The sequence below is a fragment of the Dermacentor albipictus genome, chromosome 10 (assembly GCF_038994185.2).
Source record: "Dermacentor albipictus isolate Rhodes 1998 colony chromosome 10, USDA_Dalb.pri_finalv2, whole genome shotgun sequence".
Classification (NCBI taxonomy): Eukaryota; Metazoa; Arthropoda; class Arachnida; order Ixodida; family Ixodidae; genus Dermacentor; species Dermacentor albipictus.
Genome location: NC_091830.1, coordinates 95,625,110 through 95,645,789, shown reverse-complemented (window position 1 = coordinate 95,645,789; position 20,680 = coordinate 95,625,110). Strand labels below are relative to the sequence as shown.

General features: G+C 46.4%; 1 protein-coding gene across 2 annotated transcripts in view; it reads left to right on the top strand.

Annotated features, from left to right (window-relative positions):
* LOC135921432 (acetylcholinesterase-like) overlaps positions 1 to 20,680 on the top strand; it is a 40,979-nt gene that overhangs the window by 8,079 nt on the left and 12,220 nt on the right. Inside the window, exons 1-3 of one of the 2 annotated variants that reach the window (XM_065455793.2) lie at positions 7,866 to 7,995; positions 10,744 to 11,029; positions 17,896 to 19,118. In XM_065455793.2, coding sequence (XP_065311865.1) covers positions 10,763 to 11,029; positions 17,896 to 19,118 — 1,490 coding nt within the window. In that variant the 5' untranslated portion in view covers positions 7,866 to 7,995; positions 10,744 to 10,762. Of the gene's footprint in view, positions 1 to 7,865; positions 7,996 to 10,743; positions 11,030 to 17,895; positions 19,119 to 20,680 lie in introns of those variants that run through there. The other variant, XM_065455792.2, reaches the window with a different exon arrangement.

The following is a 20,680-nucleotide window of genomic DNA, read 5'->3' as shown; positions in this document are numbered from 1 at the left end:
TCTCGATGTCAGGTGCTTGAAGTATCGCACGAGCGGCGAGGTTGTCTTTGAGGACATGAAATGCCCTTCCTGCGTCGGTCCCCAACATACTACGTGGCTTTGATCTTTTTTGTTAGGTCAGTAGGGGGCTTGGCAACCTAGGCGTAGTTTGGAGCAAATTTCCTATAGTAGCCGGTTGAACCGAAAAAGAATTGTACATCTTTCTTAGTACTTGGGTGCTTGGCGGCTTGGATCTTGTACAGCGTTTTTAGCATTGGTTCTACTTGCGCCTCTCCAACGCGATCTCCAGCACGCCGGAGAAGCCCCACAGCTCGCCCGCCAGCGTATCAAGAATCAGCAGAGGACCGATAGCCAGCACTACAATCTTCGCGGACGATGCGCGAAATACGAGCCTGGCGAGCACCTTTGGATCCCGATGTGATGAGGACATAGCGAGAACCTTTTATGCCGCCATTTCGGACTATACTAGATTGGCGCACTCGACTATCAGGTAGTGCCAGACGGCATTTTGTTTTCACAGCAGCGCTGCTTACGACCTGAAATTATTTTTGTTGCGCGACTTGAGCCGTTCTACCAGCGCTAACGAACATTGGAACATTGCATAGCAAAACTTTGCACTTTCTTTTTTTTGTACTGTATTATTTAGACTTTGTCTCGTTGTTGTTCTTTCTAACAAGTTTCCTTTAATTTTTTGCTCTTCTCTTGCGTTTTCAGCATCCGGACGACGATTTTTGAGAGGGCGGCATTGACACGTGTACTTGTTTATCTTTTTCGGGTGACCGCTGTTCACCGTCTCACAAATGTTACCGCTTTGTGCGGGCCCGCCCGTATGTATCGGACGTTTCTCGAAGGTTACCGAAGGTTGTACCTGCTGCCTGTTGTCACCGAAGCTAGTGTAGTATGATTGCACGTACAACGCGAATTGTGTAGAACTTTGTGGAAGACGCGCGGGCACCAGCGTTTATTCTGGAACCTTCGATGGCCCATGTAACAAACGGACGCGCCTAACCGGCAGACCAGATTTCGGCGCTTGCCGACCGTATTCGCCGCTATCGCGGTACTTTGTGTGCAACTTGCTTTTGTGAGCACAAGTTCTCCCGATTAAACTTAGTTTGCTCATGCACAGATTAGCCATTGTACTATTCACCGTCACTGCTACGCGTCAATATTATATGATGTCTGATACAGGATTTAATATCTTTTTAACTGATACACCATTGTGGCACGGACGAGTTGATTACTTAAACTGACCGCCATTTTAACAGAACAACGAAGTCCATAGCCTCACCAGGACTCCAAGCACTTCGAAAACTCTAGGCCAAGCATAAATGTCTATGCATGCTGGCGTATGAAATCGAGGTTCAATAAGTCACCGTCCAGTCTGTCTATGTGTATGTTCCATAATGAAGTCTTTCGGATAGGAAGAGTCAGTGTTATGCAAAAAAGCAATCTCCAAATCACCTCGTCAAACGTTTAAGTGTGTGGTGTATACGTGTTCGAAGCACAGTTCAGAATAAAATAGAAATATGTAGATAAACAGTGTTCCGGGTAATCAGGATAAGTTTACTAGAACACATTTCTATGTAACCATTACGTTTTCTCAAGCATGCGCATAAAACACTTAAAAAATGTAAATGAAAAAAAAAACTCAACGACGTGGGGTGTAATTCGATATGCTTCGTCTTTTTTATTGATTTTTCTCGCTATGCTAGTTTATTTTAGGTAGAAAAAATAACTTTTCCATTGAATATCTGGAAACTAAATGAATTACATAACAGTATAGTATAGTAAAGTATAGTATAGTATAGTATAGTATAGTATAGTATAGTATAACGTTTGTTTGCGCCAGATGTACAGCACACCAGGAATATCTCAACAGCGAAACTACACCTGTATACATTACATATACATATACATACATATACATATACATAAGTAGTCCATAACAAATACACATGTATGCCTTTCTTTCGCCTTTGTGTTAAAGTGTGCTCTTGTTAAAGCCTGCGAAAGTGCACTACATCGCGTGGTGAAGTCTGATGAAATATTTTTAAACTTGTCTTTTCAATTGGACGAATAGGGTTACATAAACAAAACGGCGCGTGGTAAAAAAAAAGATAAAAACAGTAGGTCAAAAAACATCGCCAAAGCTATACTTTCTTACTTTATCAGTGGGAATCGATAATCACCGAAAAAAAATTGGAACGCTGAAAAAATCAGTAACGACACTTATACATGAGCTGCACGAAAACTGATTGTCATCGTGGCAGAAACCGACAGGTCTCATGGGCGCATTTTTAATGGGGCTTTAAACTGGTAGATGAAATCTGGCAACAAGAGGCATTACAAGTCACCAACAGTTGCAAAAATTAGCGGATTGGGAATAGGTGTTAAGTGGAGCTTTCGGTGATGCTTGCGGAAATGGCAAATTATGTGCAAACGTGACCCTTATGACCGAAATGCTAGCAAAATATTATGCATGAGTAGTGTTATATTATCCATAAAGATTTTGTGACGAAGAAGTGATTTAATGTTGAACTATGCGTTACACAGTCAAGCAAGTTCAATAAGGTAAACATAATAATGCAAATGTTCAGATACCGCCGAGGCCTTTATTTACATGGGACATAAATGAAAATTAGAAAGAGAGAGAAAGAAAATGCAAAGAGGCTAACCCAGCGGCGAAGTCCTGTTTTGCTACCCGGCACTGGGGTGGCGTATGCTGGTAACTTCTTGTGTGCTTCTCGGTTTCTGGCTAATTTATTGTTTGCCTGTTGTAATGAGTAGTGTTTATTGAAGGCAGTGAGATACCAACGCTCTAATGATGATGGAATGAATACAATGAAAGTTCGATGGCCTGAAAACAGCAGACAACGGCCACCAAGAGAACGCAGTTACTTGACAATGACGGTATGCTGACGACTAGAAAATTACAAAGGTAAAACGACCCCGCGCGAAGAAGCAATAACGCCGAAGGAGGGACGAGGCGATGGAATCGCGACTGTCGCTGAAATGAAGCGAGATCCCAGCGTTCGATGCTAATGATATCAACTATATATTTCGTTTACTGCTTTTATTGTCCACTTCATTTAGTGTCCAGAGTCGTGTTGTTCCACTTCTGAACCTCTCCCATGAGCCTCAATAACTTCCGGGTCGCGAAAAATTTTTCTTCTCATCAGTGGAAGCAACATCCAAGGGTGTCAAGATGTTGCTCAGGTTTGCGAAAGAATTTTGCTTTGGTTTATAAGAAACGGTAGTGGGCGTTTTCCCCTTTGCCCCAGGGTATACTTCCAGCCAGCATTCAGAAGGATCTAGGAGTAGTTGAACAGATTAAAATGATATCCCATCATTCAACTGTCATTTCTTGCTCTCTTGTGTTGCTTTGCTCTCTGTCTACTTTTAGGCATTTTCTGTTCCACATTTTCTACCAATCTTTTCTGAATGTCTGTCTATTGCTCCGCAGTACTTATTTCCTCATTTTCTTTTCAAATTCGGTACTATTTTTCAGCCTATGTTGTTCACCTATTATATAAGCCGATACTCTAGGCAAATGCTCATGCTGTTCACTGTACACATCGGTCAACACTCTCTTAAAGGGACACTAAAGAGAAACAATATATCAGTTTAGACTAATGGAGCATTCTTTGAGAACCCTGCAGGCAGTCATTTCAAAAAAATGGTTTGATTATTAGATGAGAAAATGAAGGTCCAAGTTTCAGTATTTAAATTTCCCTCCGAAACCCCAGCGCCGGTACGTCAGCGTGACGTCATGGATTCCAAAGTATGGCCGCGTTGGCTGAATAAAGGTTCCCGAAACTTGCCATGTTTAATATTTGGTTCCCCTATAATGCAATGTAGTCAATCTGTACCGCTATATATAATTAGTAGGCCCTAGAAGATGCCATCAAAATCCAAGACGTAACGGCCCCAGGAGCGGGAACTCAAGTAGGCATCGCCACCCGTATTTAGTTCTTGCGCTTGTTCTCGCTTACCAAACGTCCTATCGTTGTAAGAGTGGTGTTTTTGGTGTTATAGAACGGTAATTTACTGATGCAGAAAAAATCATTTTTCACTTTAGTGTTCCTTTAATAAGGATTTGTTAAACTTCCGTTGTGATTGTTTGCATTCCTTATTTGACAACAGTCTCTACAAATAATTTTACTCATTCCTGATTTCATGCTTGTTACTATTATTTCGTAAAAGCCTCCCGACCAAGGTTCTCGTTCGATGATATACATCAATTTGATTTGATGTCCGTGGCGTCCTCTCTAGTTCCCCCACCATACGAGTAATATTTTTGTTGGACGCTCTAAACGTACGAGCCCGATCAGGATGTATTTGCCTCGCGTATACTTTTTAGCCAAATTAATGCCGTAAATGCGAAGTCAACATATCCGTTCCCAGCGGTGGACCTTTCTTGGACCGGCCCAGTCTTATCTGGCAGTAGCTCAACGGCATGGCGCTGCTCCCAGTTGTTGAAGATAGTGGTTGCGCTTGAGACGTCCACAGCATGCGAGAAACGGAATGCGATGCTTTTTCTACGGAGCCAAGGACGAACGCACATCGACATCCACAGGAAAATGTGGCCCGCGTATGGGGAAAGGTGTCTCACTTTCAGAAGTATGAGGTGGTGTTGTTGTGAGTTGGCAAGCGGCCATGAAGGCATGCATGACAATGAGCTTTCGGGGAGGCCGCGTGAGTCGCTGACCGTCGACACGGGCATCTCAAATTTAGTGTTGCGGTGGGACAAATGCCTGGTGTGGGAACTTGTAATGGCCCTGGTACTTGCGTTGCCACTCTAATGGTGCAACATAAGCCTCGTCTCGGTGTAAATGTTCTGAATACATGTAATAATGATCATGTTTTCGTGTTGCACCAAACTTCGACATGTGCAGTTCGTGTAGCAGAACATACTATTACTTCGACTTTTGTTTTGTAGGGTCTTTTCTCATATCTTTTATAAGCATTGCACTAGCGACAGCCACATCAATACCTTCAAATGGCTGTCGGTCACAGAACCTATTAGCAGGAATTTGGCTGTTTTTTAGTGTAGCTACGTAGCGTCATTTCATCACCATTTTAAACAGACATGGATTACCTCCTTCCCCAACTGTCTTCATTGTGCTATCCAGCACTTCGTTCGAAGCTGCCATAATGTGACACTAATTCCTTCATGCCGCGTTAGTTGACGAATATGGCGTACCAGCTGTCTTGAACCAATCGTCAACTTTCGTGAGACAAATAGGATGCCTTCTGTTATAGGTTAATACGCCTTGAAAGACTTCCTTACTTTGAAGACACATCCTTGTCTTCATCTGAATACTCTTGCTTTCTACTGTATCTTTTCGTATGTGTCATTGTTCCAGATTCACTATTGTCCTTTCTGCATTCTTTAGCTCCTCAAACCTCACGTCGGCAATGATTTCGACCTTCTTTCGTATAGTCCGGATATACCTGTGAATGCAAGCTGTCACTCTGAGTTATCGTACGTATGTGTCATCCTTCTCCGCCTGCTGTTAGTGTGCTCATGACATATTTAAGGGCATGACACATCTTTATCCTAGAGAGCACCCCTCTGCTGGAATGCTCATGATAGGTCCTGCAATCCTATATTGAAAAAGAAATCACGCGCTGCACATATTTAGGAACACAGAATACTTCCCAACACCAAGCAAAACCAAACCGACGCGCAAAACACTGACAAATTATTGCACATGGAGCACAACTGTGGCACCTGAAGAGCTCTACAGCAGCCTAGCCATTATGAAATAACTCGTGGAGTGCATACACTTTTTTTCATCTAGCGCTGAATAAGATGTATGGGTCCATATTTAGGTACAACAACGAGGAACCTGCCCATGTCAGCTGGCGTGATGCAGCAAACTACTGCCAGAATACTACCAGGTAGCCGAGTCGTGGTGTCAAATGATTAAATATACGACCCCTGAAAAGGCCCTTCTACTCTTAGGGACATCATAATCCACAAGTTGTCTAGTAACTAACGCTGATTTTGGGTCCTCTCTGCACATAAGAAAGGGCTTAACTTAGCTCACACGCTATCATTACTGAAAATATCGTAATCCGTGGTTTTGCTTGTTGTAAATGATCTGTCCACGAGCGGCAAGGCTTAAGACGGAGTGAGGCGCAGGGATGGTCCGCGCCAGGAGGACATCAAGAATAGGTGCGACGATGTAGTCGCCATCCAGCACGATTAACTTTGAGGCGAATTCAACCACGGTTAGTGCTTTTGGTGGTCAGCGAACAAACACTGTAGTGCATAGGCTGTTCGGTTGTTCGGGACGAACGTTTAAAAGAACAGGAAACTCGAGGCATAGCGTACCGGGTGGAACAGTGGATGAGGGAAGAATGCGTCATCAGCGAGTCTAGCTCGAAGATTAGGTCATGAGGGCAACTGCACGGTGAACAGGACTGGAATTTGGCGGCCAGCCATTCCCATGCGAGCAGTGCACATACTCCTGATGACAAGACTGGCTCCATTGGCGACGCGTAAGGCTCGAGTGATGGCAGGGGTAATAAAATGTTTGAGGCGACGACATAGGTTAGCGCTCATCATAGATACTTGGGCTCCAGTATCAATTAATGCCGTCAACGGATCACCATCTACGTCTACTTCAATTAGGTTCGTGTTGGTGAGCAACGTCAACCGAGTAGTTGGACAGGACGAACGTGATGCAACACTACCCCCAAGAGCTGCATGGCCTAGTTTTCCGTCCGGAATGATCCATAACTGGTCGGCGACGAATAGCGGCGTGGTTGGGGCGACTGGGACCGACGGCGCTGAGGTGATGGCGAGCGAGCAGGACGACTGACATCGATGGATACGTCAGAAGTAGGCGGCATAAGGCAAGGCTAGTAACGGCGCGGGTCGGCATATGGGCGAGGAGATGGGGAAAAGGAGCTCGAATACGACGACGTCCAGGAGGTGCGATAGTGGCGAGCGACGTGGCCAATGCGGAGGCAACGGAAGCAAATGGGCTTGTCGTCCGGAGTTCTCCACTCGGCCGGTTTGCGGTATCTGGGAGGAGAATACAGATCGCCGTGAGGCGGAGCTGTCGGCACCGGTCGGGCGTCAGATCCGGAGACGAAGCACGCAACAGGAAAACCTAAGTTTGCAAATTCTTGCCGTACAACTGCCAAAATAAGGGAGATCGTTGAAGCTGGTTGGTCAATGGTGGGTTCAAGTGGGCGTGAATGGAACGTCGCAGGACTTGTAGCCTCGAGTTCGGAGTGAACAATACGTGTTACGTGCTCATTTAAAGGTGGTGAAACGGTAAGGTCAACGCAAGACGAAATCGCAGCTGTGTCAGGGAGCCGGGAGAACTGTGGAATGACGCGGCGGCTTTTGGCGAGCTCAAAGCCGCGGCATTCCTTGACAATGACGAGGATGGTGGACACATTGTTAAAGAGCAACAAGTTGAAGGCGCAGCCCGCGATCCCTTTAAGTACGTGGCCGACTTTGTCAACCTCAGCCATTTTCTCGTCGACTTTCCGGCAAAGAGCGAACACGTCTTATATATACGAGACACGATTCAGTGGAAGACTGAACTCGAGTAGCAAGCTCTTTTCTAGCAGCCAGCTGCCGACCGGTGGGATTTCCAAAGAGGTCGACAAGCTTCTCCTTGAAAGCATCCCAACTAGAGATCTCGTCCTTGTTTGTCCGGAACCACACACGAGGAGTTCCGCCCAAGTAGAATAGCAAATTGGCTAGCATAATGGCAGGGTCCCAGCGGTTGTTTTGGCTATCACGCTCATATAGGTTGAGCCAGCCCTCAACGTCGACACCGAAGAATACACCAAGGTTGCGGGGATGTGTAACCGTAACGTACGTTGTTGTCGGGGTCGCAGGAATAGAAGGAGACGAGGTGTCGTCACCGGGAGCCATGGAGGAAAGCGGAACGGTGCGGCCGCTGCGGAGCTCCGTGGCGAGGAAGGTCAACGGCACCCCCCACCACAATATTACGCGAAGATAAGTCAGTAAGACGAGGAACTACTTACAGGTTATATTTACAACAGCGGTCGCAGCGCTGACTAGTTAGATTCACAGCGCGAGCCCAGTTCATTCTTCCGCTTTTCTCGAGTGATGGCGCCCACGCGCCTCGTACAAACAATCAAATATCACAGTCGTGTAGCAATATTTTATGTACAAGCGCCATTTAAACACTCATGTAACCAACTGTATTTGTCTTCTTCATTATTTTGTATTGACCACGCCCCCTCTGTAATGCCCTTGGCCCTGAGGGGTATAGTGAAATGAAATTAAATATGACATGCCACCGCTGGCCGCATTACTTCGCACTAATCTCACGCTGTTCTGCACTATACCAGAAACGGCAATCGTGCAAGGCAGCGGCTGACCCAATAGCCTCTGCCATAGTGATCCAAGTTCTACGCGTATACTTGGCTTATACCAGAAGTCAGTGGCCGAAAGCTAGGGAGAATTCAGCACAAAAAAAAAACATTCCTTTAAAGTTATGCAGATCTTACACACCGTGGGAATGGACGCTATGCGAAGCATTTTGAAGGTACCTATCTACCCAGCATGGCTCGGGGTTCAGTAAAGCGTTACCATGCGGACCAACTTGTTCCTAATGTGAGCAGTTGTGTGTGCAACACAAGCCTGTGTCTAACAACACTACCGGATTGTGGATTGAGGCGTCACCTTTGTCATGTTACGATTTGTAAAATGATACGTTAAATTATTTATTTATGTTCCGCAAAAACCATAATCCCAACATGTGGCAAGCCATACTGGGGGACTAAGGATTAATTTTGAACTCCTGGGATACTTTACCATGCACCTAATTCTAAGTCGACGAGCGTTTTTACATAAAAGTGTTTTGCATTTCTCCGCCATCGAAAGGCGGCCACCGCGTCCGCATCGAGGTTAGCACGCAGCACCACAGCCACTAAAAAACCGCGGCGAGTCGTCATAGGCTGTGAATCTATGTCTATGTCACGTGGTTTATGTTGAAACGACAATGACTTCCGTGCTCCTGCGAGGAAAAGACAACAGCTGTTCGGCCTAGGCCGACCACGAAGGTGGTGCAATGTCCCACAGCTTCTACTTAGCGTTAGCTGTTACGAGGAAAGGACTGCAGCGTGTGGGCCGATCGCGCAGTTTCGGCTCCATGTAACACAGCGTCTCAAAGCACTAGCTGGCACGAGGGACGAACGCGAGTAGCTGGCACGTGACGCCACTGCCAAGCATATAAAATAGTCGTCTTCTTTGGGACGATCAATATGCGCGTACGACCGCTGCCTATTGATTAGAGCATTGTACTTCTGTGCAGGAGGCCAGAAATTTGATTCCATCGCCGGCCTTGTATTTCCTTTAATGGAAGAGGCCTGGAACTAAGCAAGGAACAAACCTAACCACCTTCCTACTTACCACAAAGAGCCTTGAATGCGGCAAAAAAACTTCGCTTTGACGTAACACTATAAGGTAACGTGACGACGTCTCACATGGCGTGCCGTCGACCTTCCATTTATTCGGAAAGTCAAAGGCCAAGTGGTGAGCGAGTGGCGGCCGCGGCCAAGGCTGGTTTTGGGTTCGGGGGATGGGCCATGAATCGAGCGGCAGTAGCCGGTCGGTGAAGAAAGATCGTTGCATTCGCGGCTCGCGATTCTAACTACAAACCACAGTCTCCTAGGTAACTTCTGTGCCTGTCGGATGACCGAAAAATTGCCGTCGTTTGTTGCAACGTCACTTGGCAACGTCACTTAAGGTGAAAATCAGCATATTGAGGGTAGCGGCAACACTCACCTGGCGCTAGGCGATCACGGTATGGCGTTGCCGCGGAGTAGCGGCAGCAGACCACCAAAGTTACTTGCCCTCTTCACATAATAATGATTTTGAGTAGCGGTTGCCGGTGGTTCAAATCACGAGTCTGTGTGGGGTGACCTAGCCGGAGACTTCCACGTAAGTGGCGCCCCTCTTTAGAAATTCCAACAGCGGCTGGCATTTATTGATTGGCTATACTTCGCTAATAATTCGGCAGTCCGATGTATGCTGCTGCTCTTTTATAGATTCACATGCTTTTTGTTGTCAGGAGCGAGCACCAAAAACGAAGCGTGCTCGATACCACCCTACGTAAGCGGCGCCACCACCATAGCTTCAACTACGGCCGCTTTCCATTGGTTCAACCATCATGCGGCAGGCACAGAAGTTATATAGGGGGCTATGCACAGGCATACAGACGATGCTGATGATGATGGTGCATGATGTAAGGCGTGGTTGTGAAAATGACGATAGAAAGGATTCCTTCCACTAGCCGCACTAACGATGACAAGAGACTGCTTGAGTCAGAGTTGTCTTAAAAGTATATTGGAGCACCAACTCACTCTAGTGAAACCTGTGGTAAAAGCTCTTACTCGCTTCTAACTTGTTAAAATAAAGAAGGGCTACACTGTATACTAACGAAAAAAAAGCACGACTAAGGCGGTTGCATTAACTTTTGCCGTGTCAAAACGGCCCAAGTACTCGAAAATGCATGCCATATGAAATCAGCAACGTCACTTGACGTGTCGAAGCTGAGTTGCTAGCATTCAACTTTGCTCAGCCAAATGAATACTAGAAATTTTAAAGGATATTTTACAAGCCTAACCTCACCAAGTGTCCCTCTCTGAGTCCCTTTAAACACTGGGCAATCAATAGACCAATGTAACAAATAATCACTGTGTTTATTCGCTTAATTTCTTTTCACAAAATCTTTTAACGTGCAGGTAAGCAGAGCGTGGAGCAATGGCGGTCAAAGCAGCGTTGTTGGCGCTCCTTGCCCTCGCGGCCCTTCTCAGTGCCATGGCTGAAGACATGCACGTCGAGAGGCAAACAACAGAGGGCCGTGTTCGTGGCAACATTGTGCGCCGCCTTGGCAAGACTGTGGAGGAGTACCGCGGCATTCCTTTCGCCGAGCCTCCCGTAGGCACGCTCAGGTTCCGTCCTCCACAACCAAAGGCACCGTGGGAAGGAACGCTAGATGCCACTGCAGGATCTACAGTGTGCCCTCAGGTACGTGCATAGAAGAGTGCGTTAACGTGTGACAGCAGCAGGTTGCTTAATTTTGTTACGTGGGGAAAGACACACGTAACAGGAAATCATGCAGAAAATCAAAAACTGACAAAAGGGTCAAACGCTTAGTATTGTCACATTGTAGTGTAAATGAGGACTGCAGTCGCAAAAAACTGTGAATGACGAAACTGACTTTTTAGTGGGTGAACCTGTACCCACAAAAGAAACTTACACGCAAAGTAGAACGATAGAGGCGAACTCAGTCGGCGATTGTCTAAAATCTGATGAGTGGGTGAAGCACGTCGGCTTTTATACATGAGACATCGAAAGTACCAGAGAAACCGCTTGTGCCCGCATGCCTTTTGGAAATTACTACACAATTCGCGTAGTGCATACAAATAATCGGATTACACAAAGTTCGGTGACAGCAGACAGCGGATAGACCTATCGATAACATTCCAGTAACTTCCAATACATACAGGTGCGTGCGTCCTGCGCAACGCAATAACATTTGTTGGACGATGAAACGCGGTCACCCCGTCACGATGAACAAGTACACGTGTCAGTATTACATACCGCAGGAGCTCAATAGTCATAGAAAAAGGAACGTCGCTTGAGCCAGCATCTCAACAAGCGGACTTGATTTCATCAGAGCAGGAACTGCTTTCTTTAGCCTTTATGTTCCCCTAGTTCGCAATCCCCCGCCATCACTGCAGGAGAAGTAGGAGTAGAACAGGCTAGTCGGCCAGAGGGTTAACTGCACTTTCCTATTGAGTACAGATGGGAGTTAACTGCTCGTACGTCAACGCTAAGGAAAGCAGTTGTAGCCTTGACGTAATCAAGTCCTCGGTGGGAATGTTATCCCTGAGACATTCCGTGTTCAACAAACTCTAGATCACTTCGACCTCATACCTCCCGGTCAGCTACTGTTTTGTTTGCATTCCGTAAGACTGAAATTCATAGTAAACATTTATATGATAATCCAGAAGAAATACAACACGCATAGTAGACGTTTGCGACTTTGTGGACTCACAGCTTAAGTTTCAACAAAGAGTTTTTTTTTTTGTAGACAGTTCTATTAAACGTTTTGGTTGCCCCTAATTAGACCACATGCTCTAACGCTTTCACTCAAGGCATTTCGCCCTATTTTCTCTACGTTTAAACTCAATCTGGCCTTGTTGTTCTCCCAGGACGCCAATACAACATGGGCTTAACGCTTGTAAATGCCGCATCATTGACACATGCTTACTAAGCGTGGCATACGCATCAGACGTGCCAAAGGAGCTACAAATAATACATTTGTCCACATCCAGAGTCTGTTTGAACTACGCTGTGTGGAGAATTTATAGGTCAATGAAAACGCATGCCAATAATTACATTTTGATTTTATAGGATGCTACCGAAACAACGCCTTCATGTCGTGAAGCTGGCCTTCCTTCTATGGAAAGATGATTAAAAGCGCTTGACATCAGACGCTCGAGAAGACAATGACGCCATTTATTTTGGTATTCCGTGGGCTTTCTTCCGAGTCCAGCAAAAATACCCTAATAAATGATAACGCCTGATGAAAGTATTTTTTAGGTGTTGCTAAAGCCTGGTACAGTCTGCATCATTTCCAATCATACCATCATGCTTAAATTACCTCAAAAAAATTGCTCGAATATATTTAGCCGCCTTGAAACTCATAAAACTTTGGAACTTACTCTGCCTTACTACTGACGAAAACAAGCAATATATCGTTGACCTAAGATGGATAGTCTGGCTGAAACGTAACATTTATCATGAGAACCTTCAAAGCGCAATAAAGACATGGGAAACCACACGAGAGGGCCTTTACTCCAAGTGAATGGATTTATTGAAGAAGCATCACATCTATGCACATATAAGTCAGCGTACACAACAAACGAAGCACGGTATGAAAAAAAACACGATACACCGATACACACATGCTAAAAACTCGAAAACACAAATCTGAAAATACACATGTGCAAATTTTCGAGAATTATTGGGACCGTTACGCCAGCATCCCCTTTTTTCCTAATATGGAAGGCCTATGATAATTGTCGCGTGAGTTGGTTAAAAAAGGTTTTAAAACTATCTCTGTGCCAAATAAAACGGGAACGCTCCCATGCCCTCCGCAATGGGCAACAAATGCGACATCCCAGATGATTTTATGACGTCTGATGATGTTTTATATGTACGGGGATACAATGACCAAATAAGCCTACACGAACCTTGTGACAGCTAAACCGCATAGTTAAAAGTTATGCGTGGTGCTGCTGTCGCAAACACCAGAGACTAGCGGTGCTGGGCGAAGGCCAGTAAAATAGTACCAAACCGCACACACGACACACGAGTGCCGACAACGCGTCCCTAAGGTGTCCGCCACAAGGCTCTTTCACATGGCCTGATTTTCAGTCAGTGACACAGCGAATGGCGTCGCTCAGCGACCGCCGCAACGTCGTGGGCTTTCCATGACTGGATTCGAACAAGTCGCTCGTGACGTCGCTGAGTCTCAGCGATCGGCGCGATGTGGGAGGGGCAGTGTGTGACGAAACAAAGCTCCGTCCAAATAGGCACTCTCCTGTTTTAGGCGCATATTTAGCTCTGTGGAGCAATCTCGCGCGCCTGTTATGCGAAGCATACTAGCCGCATAACCACGCTCTTCCTTGCTGCGCCGTGCGCGGCCGCGTAGCTACCATATGACGTCATAACAGCTGCAAAGCGGACGCTTAAGCATCGCCTTCAAGAGTGGAACGCGACAGCGTTGCCGTCGACCCGCCAAGGGGTGTAAGACAATGGGCTACGACGCAGCGACTACGCGCCCCGCATCGGACGCGGAGAGCGTCGAGCAACGCAGCGTTCAGCGCGACAACGAAATGTGCGCCTGAGCAAGCGACGCAATCCTGAGCCGACGCCGACGACACCGGTTTTCTGCGACACGAGCTCCTTAACGCTGTCGCGTTAAAATAAAGGCTAGTATGCTTCGCATCCTGGGCTTAACCTTAGCTAAGCCACAGCCATTTGTTTTTTTTAGGTCTTAATAGGGCGTACCCACCAGTGCCTGCGGCTTTGGAGCTTCATAAGCATTTTACTGCGTCTTACGCTAACACGACTCGCTTAAAAGGAGAAGCTGCGCGCTATCTAGGTCGAGAGCAGACTCTGCCTCAACATAAGGCACGTACGCGCTTGATCGCCACCATCGTCAACCTCCTCATCGCTACAAATTGTGCCAGCTGCTTGTATTTGCACACTCAATAGTAGCTTGTTCTTCTGCAAAATCAAATACTCCTCCACGAAAAAAGTTGTGCCTTCCATAGTAACAACGAAACTAGAGTGTACTAAACGGAACCACCCCACCGACGCCGCACGAGCCACACGCTCATACTTGCGGTGTTGTGCTACCTCTCACTCACCGCATCTGCAAGCTATCGTGAACTCTCAACGCTATTAAACGTTAAAATATGTTTTACATATTCCATTATAGACGATAAAACTGGAGGACGCTTAAGCTTCGCCTTCAAGAGTGGAACGCGACAGCGTTCCCGTCGACCCGCCAAGGGATGGCTTCATTGTCAACCCGCCGACCCGCCGACCCGCCGTTGAAGCCCATTGTCGTCGACCCGCCGACAATGGGCTTCGGCGCAGCAACTACGCGCCCCGCATCGGACGCAGTGAGCGTTGAGCAACGCTGCGTTCGGCGCGGCAACGAAATGTGCGCCTGAGCAAGCGACGCACGCCTGAGCCTTAGAAGAGCTCGTTTCTAAGGCAACACCGCATTCACTAGAGGCGCGTTTGTACCGCTTTGAAGCATGGAACTCGTGGCTCAGTGGTAGCGCCTCCGGCTCACACTCCGGAGACCCTGGTTCGATTCCCACCCAGCCCATCTTGCAAGTTGTTTTTCATTCATGAAGGGCCTGCTGGGATTTATCGCTCACGGCCAACGCCGCCGACGCCGACACCAACGCCGACGACCTCGGCTTTTCTGCGACACGAGCTCCTTAACGCTGTCGCGTTAATAACAGAAAAAATCAAATATATGAGCAGTTCCCATGTTGTTCTTATTTCATGGTGCAGGCATGGATAGTTCGTAAGCAAGGCGCAACATTACGCATCGCTACGACGGAAATCGCTCTGTCACAAACGCATCTGAAAGCTGTCAGCCAAAATTGCTTTGCGACGTGCGCGGCAGGACGATTTCTTTCGTCCCAATTGCGCCATGTGCAACAACCTAAAGGCGTCCACTACGCCGTCCGCGATCCGCGTGGCCAACGCCGTAGTAGACGTCGCGGTTGTCTCAACACTGTATGGAGCGGCGGGTGAGGTTAGGGTGCGGCGGACATCTAGGCACCCCAGCAGCAGCCGGAGGAGAACACCCCTCCCCCCTCGCCTCACCCCCGTGCCTCGCGCGCCACAGGAGAGGGCACGCATCCGGGCTGCGTTCCTCGCTCGCGTGCACGCCGCTCCTTCTTCCCCGCTAGGCTCCCCCCATTCTCACCGCTTCGCTGTGCTGCGCAATGCTATTTTTATACTTTGCTTTCTCTCTCGCAGCTCTCTCTCTCCCCTAACTCGGGTAAGCTGCGGACATCAATAGAAACCCAGCGAGGTTCTAACAGCTCCACTGTAATAGAGTGCATGAAATATATTCCAGAAATTCTTTGCTGTGTACAGTGGTAAAGCTATGGAACTTTCTATGATCACGGGAAAAAAATGAATTCAAACAGGACGTCAATTTGAAGTCCAGCTCCTAGGGGCTTCAGTTTATAAGTTATCCTGCGTAGGTACGGAGAAACTGCAAATTTTGTTTTACCATCATCTCTAAGGCTGCGCACCTTTCTCTGGGTGCCTTTCAATTTCTTAATAAATTTAGCACCATCTAATGTGGTAAAAGTCAGCGCATAGCTATCTTCTTGTGACTTGTCGACTTGTGATTGTAAGGTCAATTCGGTTAGGGGTTCGCACAATTTTTTCTACGTTGAACCATCACTGACGTGCACGATTCCTATTTTCGCCAGTTTAAAGGGCACTTAACTGTAAACAATAATAGCATTAACATATCTGAGTAGAAGATACAAGCAGATATGATGCGCGTTAAAGGGCTATCTTAGTTCGATGAACTCTAACTAATAATCATAGGGCAAATAAAACAATTCTCTAACTTTATGCTTTGTCTCTCAATTTATTTTTTTAAATTTGTGCGACATCGCGTTAGGCATTAGTCACGTGACGGTGCAATACAGAAATTATCTACACATCTGAATATATCTTGAACAACCTCAGAAAAATTGGCTTCCTACTCCGTACCAAGCTTGTTCTGAAATATGTCGCTGCACATGGGAGTTACAAACGGTCTGTGCATTTAAATAAAGGAAGAAGAAATTGAGAAGGTGAAATTATAATGTTTGAGACCACATCAGATGCTGTCAGGCGATATATTTGTTAAATTCTACCCTACTGAAGCCAGTCGACCCAAAGAGTATTGAAGCATGAGTGCAAACCGACTAAGGAATGCATATTTCACAGTGGATCCGATCCATGTAGTAAATCGAGTAATTAAGAAATCTGGGGTGTAGTACTGCTGCTAGATGACATCATAGATTACAGAACGGCGTTTGGTTCAGTAAGGATACAATCAGTCATCGCGGCTAGTCAAGGAGTACGGAAATTACATGTAAATATCCTTCTGAATGTGCATAAATAATGCTCAACTACCTCAATTCTTCACAAAGAAGCGGAAAAATACTAAACAAGAAAGGGGTCAGGCAGGCACACAAAGACAACCTCTACAATTTTATTCACTGCATGCTTAGGAGCTTTAGTGTCGTTAGAGTGGGAACAGTTAGGAGTGAGGATCAAAGGAGAACATATCTTCCACGTGCAGTCTGCAAATGAAGTCTCTTTTCCACCATTGCTGTAAATGACTAGCAAAAAATTATTGAGTACCTTAGCTGATATTGAGTACCTTAGCGTAAGAGTACGTTTGAAAACAGTTTTCAAACATGCTGACTACAATTGAGAATTGCAGAGCACGATAATTAGTGATTAACACTCAACCTCTAAATATATCCAAAAGTAAAATTTACCATACTAACTACTGACAGGTGAGCGGGGCAACAAGAAATAAGCTTACAAAAGACTGCTGATGGGACAGACCGCATAAGGCAGGCATTAACAAGTCATGACCGCCAGCCTGCAATCAATGCATTCTACCGGCACTAAGGAATGGGAAAAAACTGGGGTTAGCAAAGAAGCTCGCGAAGCAGTCAACGAGTGATGCAGCGTAAAATGTAGGCATATCGTTAGTAGATGGCAAGACAGCGGTGTCGATTGAAGAGCGAACTTTCGTAACCGATATTATAGTTCATACTAAGACGAAGAAATGGAGATGGCTTGACCATATGTGCTGCACAATACAGATAAGCGATGGTCTGCTACAATTAAAAAATAAGCGCCTAGAGAAAGGAAGTAAAGACAAGTGCAGCACGTTAATAAGTCTTGAGAAGTGAGGAAATTTGCAGGCGTGACATAGTGTCTATTGCGCTAAAGAGGGGTAGTTGGATATCGCCGGGAGAAACCTCCATGTTGAAGTAAGCATAAGTAAGCTGACGATGAAGATGGTTCTACTCTAAACACCTTCTTGTTTCACGCCTGTAATCTCCTTGTAAAATGTCCAAAGTGCAAATTGGATGCGAGTAATTTTGTCGCGGTAGATGTTCGCCGTTATGCGCATCACTGATGAAATTTGTACTGGTGCCCTTAAGTTTATTCTAGCGTCAGTGTCAGATAAATATCAAAACTCACTGCAAGCGTTGCACGATGTTACGCACACATTACACACCTCGGGTGCCTACGTTTTTGATGTGCAGGTACCCTTTCCCGGCTTCGGCATGGACCACCTCAACATTACGGAGGACTGCCTTCATCTCAACGTGTGGGTCCCCGAGCTCGCCAGGAACGCCGGTTCGAGTCGACCGGTCTTGATCTGGATCCACGGAGGGGGCTTCACGTTCGGCAGCGCCAATGAGGCGAACTACAGCGGAGCCGTGTTGACTGCGTTTGCGGACGTCCTTGTCGTGTCCATGAATTACCGCCTAAGCATCCTCGGCTTCCTCAACGCGAACTCTCCAGATGCGCCAGGGAACGTCGGTCTTCTAGACCAGGTCATGGCGCTGAAGTGGGTGCAGCGAAACATCGAATTTTTCGGAGGCGACCCGCAACAAGTCACGTTGTTCGGAGAGAGTGCGGGGTCACTGAGCGTGCACGCACACATCATGTCGCCCATGAGCGAGGGTCTCTTCAAGAGAGCACTCTTGATGAGTGGCACTATGTACAACATCGACACGTGGGACACGGTTCATGAGAGCATGGTCAAAGGTGACAAAGTGGCTGGCATCGTCGGCTGCTCCGAGGGGGGTACGATCAGCCTGTCTTCCAATCCACAGAATATTATAAATTGCCTCCGCAACAAGTCCACAGAGGAGCTCGTTGCCGCGGCTGGACAGAGCACGGCCCCCAAACTTATGGCTTTCTTTCCAACCTATCACGACGCCTTCCTCCCGAGGAATCCAATAGAGGCACTAAAGCGTGGTTTTTTCACGCCTGTCGATGTCATGGCGGGAGTCACTTCCGACGAAGCGGCTATCTCGTTCCTGTTCGCGCCGGTGCCTGACCTCCTAGCCGAAGACCCTGTTTCGATGTCTCCACATGGAATCGCGGAGTCTCTTGAAGCCTGTTTGTCACGTTTGTGGAAGCAAGACACACCAGACGTGCTACGAATGTACGTTGACGACGCGCCGCAAGGTGACAACAACGCTCTGAGAAGGCAGTACGTCGACTTCTCGTCGGACAGGGTTTTCAACTGCCCCTTACGGTTCATGGCAGACAAGCACAGCGAACGGGGAGGAAAAGTGTTCGCCTACGTCTTCGCCCACAAGTCGGCGACAGCCAAGCTGCCTGGCTGGATGGGGCAGCCCCATGCCTTCAACCTACCGTTCGTTTTCGGTGAGAGGTACGCCGCGGATCCAGCATCGCCGGACGGCCGTATGAGTGAGGCCTTCATGCGGATGGTGGCCACCTTCTCTGAAAACGGGTTTGTTGCGTTTTCTCACCTTCGCTTGACTAAGAACCAATCTATGTTTAGCGTGAGCATGTCCAGTGGCATACATTTAACTGACATATAAGGTATTTGTTTTCACTTACTGAAAGTGCATAGGAATGAAGTAATCATGAACACCGTCATGGAGCATGCACTCCCCATTACATTGACTGCTTTGGGTTCCGCAAGGTGCACCTAAATGTCAAAACACAAGTGTTTCAACACAAGTTTCAACTCGAGTAAAACAGGAATACGCAGAGATACGAATAACTGAGATCAAGCGCTGACAAAATAATGACTTTTTATCTGAAGCATGCCAGCTTTTATATTTATTGCTCAGAATATTCATGGGTACACGCCCCCCCCCCCAGATACGTATGCATTACACAGTCATAGCCTACCATGCAAAAATGGCATTTCTTTTGCTAATAATGCGCTAGATTGCGCACTTGCACAGCTATGTTTCACCTTTCTGATATAAAAGGGCTCCGTTATTTCGACTCCCGCCTTAGTCTTTCCTTTCCCTAGGAACGCATGTGTGTTTGTGTGTGTGTGTGTCTATGTATGTACGTATGTATGTATGTATGTATGTATGTATGTATGTATGTATGTATGTATGTATGTATGTATGTATGTATGTATGTATGTATGTATGTATGTATGTATGTATGTATGTATGTATGTATGTGCGTATGTATGTACGTGCGCTTGCATACACGTACATATACATACATACATACATACATACATACATACATACATACATACATACATACATACATACATACATACATACATACATACATACATACATACATACATACATGCGCACGCATGTATGTATGTATGTATGGATGGATGGATGGATGGATGGATGGATGTATGTATGTATCGATATTTTCATACATGGGATGCATCAGGGCGTTTTGGGGGCTCGCATACGAATCCGCAAGGCAAGATAGTGTAGTCGCTCATGTCATTCAGGACAGTCACAGCGATACTGTTTGGCTCTGTAGTTAATACTAGATGTAAAAGTGAATTTCCACGTGTTGAACCAGAAACCACATGGTGCAATTCAAATGACGACAGTACGTCGCAAAAATCTTGACATTCACGCTTCATTGAGCTGCCTACTGGCCTGCATGACTTCAATTAAATAGCTGGATCTGGATAATTGAAATAGACAGCTAAAAATATTGACGAAGTCGGGTACTTGTTTTTGATAAAAGTTCAGGCACTCTGAAAATCTCTCCGATGAATTAGGTGGGCCATAGCAGACGCGACTTACACAGGTGACGTGTGAGGACAACCATAGGGCCGCCCACAAAATTTCGAGGCACGAATGAATATGAAAAATGTAAGCTTCCCTAATGTTTTTACTGCCGACTAGCGCAGCGTCACTTCACAACTTCACCCTATATCTTCAGGATAGCGTAAATTGACGAAATAATGACAACTCGCAGTTTACATTATCGGGTGATAGCCAGGTTTCTGTTTCTAAAGCTGTATCTGCTGAAGATGATTCAACGTAACAACACAGCTGATCTGGCTTGTGA